Source organism: Neodiprion fabricii, chromosome 6, assembly GCF_021155785.1.
Source record: "Neodiprion fabricii isolate iyNeoFabr1 chromosome 6, iyNeoFabr1.1, whole genome shotgun sequence".
Classification (NCBI taxonomy): Eukaryota; Metazoa; Arthropoda; class Insecta; order Hymenoptera; family Diprionidae; genus Neodiprion; species Neodiprion fabricii.
Genome location: NC_060244.1, coordinates 15,770,874 through 15,774,586, shown reverse-complemented (window position 1 = coordinate 15,774,586; position 3,713 = coordinate 15,770,874). Strand labels below are relative to the sequence as shown.

Here is a 3,713-nt window from a genome sequence, read left to right as displayed (position 1 = left end):
TTACTGGGATTGTTGTTGTCGGTTGGGAACAGAGCTGCGGTGACCGACCAGAGGAAGCAATACAAGTCGCTGTTACGGATGTTGACGACAGCCTTCTTATCTTGAATATCTTTGGGTAGTGGTGTGTATGTGAAGACACCGCCTCGCAGTGGCACGTACTTGTTGATATTTACAGTCAAATTGATTATTTCAGTCAGCGACCAGCCTGAATCCTTTTCCTGGAAATCTTCCACCTTTTTCAACAAACGCTTCGTCGCGTTTTCGATGAACCATTCGTTGATATCCGTTGTCTGGAGGATGATTTCATTTCTCGTATTAAAAAATTTGATCTTTTCCACCGTGTGATCATCTTTTCTAACTTCAAATTTACAAGCCAGGATAACGTTGGCTTTCAAGCTCCTGTCTTTCTTCAGAGCGTTTTTTAGTCTCGTCACAGCTGGTACCTTTGCGTCTTCTAGAAATCTCTCCATATCTTTATGCTTTAAATTGATGATGGATCCAGTTCGAATTCTCTCCTCGAAAGCTGATTCCAAATCTTCCCAGTGAACTCGATCGCTTCTTCTTACTTTCCGCGTACCTCCACCCGTTTTCTGAAGACGTTTGAATTTTTCCGTGAGCGCTTTCAAGAGTCCGATCGTTGTGATAATTCTCATCTTTTCTCCAATCGATGAAGCCTTTCGCAAAATTTTGTTCAGAAGCCGAATATTTTGACTTCCAAATTTTAACCATTTTCGAATCTCTGCTGTTGATGATGATTTGTCCAAAATCTTGAACGCCGATTCCATAATATCGATCAATCTCAAACACTTCGCGGATTCCATCTTGAGCTTTTTCCTCACGTATACTTGACAAGTTGTGACGTAATGATCGTTTGCTGTTATGAGCGTCCTTTTTATAGGGCAGCTGTACGGATGCGCGAGCATCTTTTAGCATTCCCTGAGCGATAGTAACCCAACACCGCAGATCCTTGGCTCTGAATGTACCGCGGCTATCGGTCGACCTTGCACGCTGGTCTTGTCTGAACCCGTTCAAAATTCATCGTTGAGTTCACACGGCAGTTACAAGACAAAAAATGTCACGTGGTTGATATCAAACCGACATCCGAATAAGTGAAACACGATTCTCGGAACTATTAATTTTGGAATGTCACGTGGTTGATAACGTGGGAAGAAATGTGAGGTGGTTGACGTCACACATCAGCAGTCCTACCCCGGGAAAGGAATTCGGAGTGGTTCATGTTACACATCAGCAGTTTTATCGTGGGAGAAGAATGCGGGACGGTAAAAAAGTTCTGGCCCCCCCCCCGCTGCGCCCTCTACCGTTGGCAAGCGAGCACTACAGACCTTCAGTCGGTAAGATTGTCGGTAAAACAGCACGATTTTGACCCTCGATCGATACAACTGTCGTTGGTTGCACGGTTTTGACCTTCGGTACGGCAGACTGTGACGTCATCGCGAGAAAGGGTTTGAGTCTGGGCTACGCGGAGCGGAAAAGGGTTTGAGTCTGGGCTGCGCGGAGCGGCTTGGTCGGTAAAGAAGGTGTTTGTACTCAGAACCGGCCTTCCTATACTACTGTGGAGAATCCAACATCTCATCCCCATCGGTGAGCTCAGTAGCCGGAGCTGTTACCGGGTTGTTAACCTCGTAGAAGTCTCGAAAAACTACACCATTCATTCAAACTAATACTCTCAGGCTCCTTTATCGGCTTTTTTCTGTACCTGTTCACCGAGTTCCAGAATTCTCGTGGATTTTTTGCGTCCACTACTCCGTTAATAATTTTTTCCTAATATTCTTTTTCACCGCGCTTGCATACCTCCTTGTATTGCTTTTTAAGAACTAGATAGTCGTCAACCTGTGGCTTTGCAAATTTTGATTTTTTACAAATCTTTAGAGATTTTCTGAGCAGGCTCTTTATCGTAGTGCATTCTTTATTTTTTCGGCACTTTTCTAACGAGATTCCCCCCTGCTGTGAGATCATTTCCAGTTCCCTGGCCGCTGTGATTATATTTCTAGAAAGAAGGCTGTCCACATCGGCCAAGTATATGTTAAGGTTGCGAGGAACTTCGAATTCGTGCATTTTAGACTGAAACTCTTTACAGAACTGCGGCTTCCATCTAATTAACTCCTCTTTTATTTGCTCCGGGTATAGCTGACTTAGCGTTAAAACTAAAGGAAAATGATCTGATAAATATGGTAAAAGCAAGACTTCAAGGTCAAGAATGTACTCTAGAGCAATAAAATTTCTCCAGATCAAATCATTTACCGACCGACCGACTTCACTGGCAAATGTGAATCTGCCCGGGTTATCACTTGCTGTTCTACCGTTTATTACGAAAAAAATAAATTCCTCCATGAAATCCAGTAAAAGCCTCCCTCTTTTATTTAATTCCTTATCTAGAGAGAGTCTTGTCCTTGATAGTGTTGAATTGACCAAGACTTCGTCAAACATGGGGTTCTCTGATCCAATTCTGGCATTGAAATTCCCTGCAATTATAAGCGCCTCTGTAGGAAATTCGCGGAGTAAATAATTAATCTTATCATACAAATCACTCAGAACTACACCAATATCTACATTGAGGCTAATATATACATTTGTAAAAATAAAACTAAAGTTGTTTTTCATTATCCTTAATATTATATAATACTTAGATTTGAATAGGACTAATTTCTTCGTAGCTGTTGAATCTGTAAACACGGCCAGTCCTCCTGCTGCTCTTCCCCTCTCCGCTGTACGTACTGCTGGGCTATAGGTGAGCTCTTGTTTATAATGGGTTGTTTTGAAAATTTTTACTTGCGGCTCTTCGGTACGCCAGGTTTCACAAACAGCTAATACGTCGCCCGATTTAACAACACTGAAGTTCGTTTACGTTCGATATACCCGTGCTATTCCAAAAGATTATTTTCGAGAGTTTATAACTATCTGATTTTAGCCATAGGTCTTCATTACTGATTCTTTTCGGTCCCGTTAGCGCTGCTAATCTTTCGGAGCTCCTGTTTTTTTCATTTTTTGGCGTAAAGGGCACAATTTCAGCTTTCTGTTGTTGAATCTTCTTTTCAAAAGAGTTTAATTTTTTTTCCGCATCTTGATAAGTCAGAAATTGCTGATCGACTAACAATTTAAAACCCTTTACTTTTACGGTTTTGCCATGTTTTTCCAGGTTCATCTTCAGCGAACGCAATTTTTCTTTTTTTTTCCCTGTCTATTTCTGATGAATCTTTTTCTAGGATAACTCCGGTACTTTTCAATTTCATATTCTGCTTGAGAACCGAGTACTTTGCTCTTTTATTAACCATCGAGATTTTGACTGGTCTGTTCTCGACGTGTTTTCCAACTCTAAAAATTGGTTCTACATCCCTCTCGGCAATGCCTATGCCCGCTGTCCTGAAGATTTCCATCACCGATTTATTTAAATCACCATTCACTTCCAAAGTGTCAGGCACCTTGAACATCATCAAGTTTTTCTTTCTTTCCTGCTTCAGCAAAAAATCTAGTTTCATCTCAATATTATCAATCCTCTCTTTATGATCTTCATACTTTTGTTCCAGAGCTATGCATCTCCCTGTCCATTCTTTTAGTTCGTTTCTGACTTCATTCACTGAAGTTGAGAGATCTTCAGTTGTTTTTCCAATTTTATTCATTTCACTTTTAGTTTCGTTAACCGTCTCGCTGACTTTCTTCAGCAGCTCTGCCAACGAATCAATCGTATTACTCAT

The 3,713-nt window shown here is 41.3% G+C and overlaps 1 protein-coding gene across 1 annotated transcript; it reads right to left on the bottom strand.

Moving 5' to 3' along the window:
- Positions 1-3,116: 3,116 nt before the first annotated feature.
- Positions 3,117-3,713, bottom strand: LOC124185543. Its single transcript, XM_046576418.1, has one exon. It carries the CDS (start codon positions 3,711-3,713, stop codon positions 3,117-3,119), a length of 597 nt encoding a protein of 198 aa, XP_046432374.1.

What these genes read in the sequence shown, in the direction of transcription:
- LOC124185543 (XM_046576418.1), bottom strand. Translation starts at nt 3,713, where the DNA reads ATGAGTAATACGATTGATTCGTTGGCAGAGCTGCTGAAGAAAGTCAGC.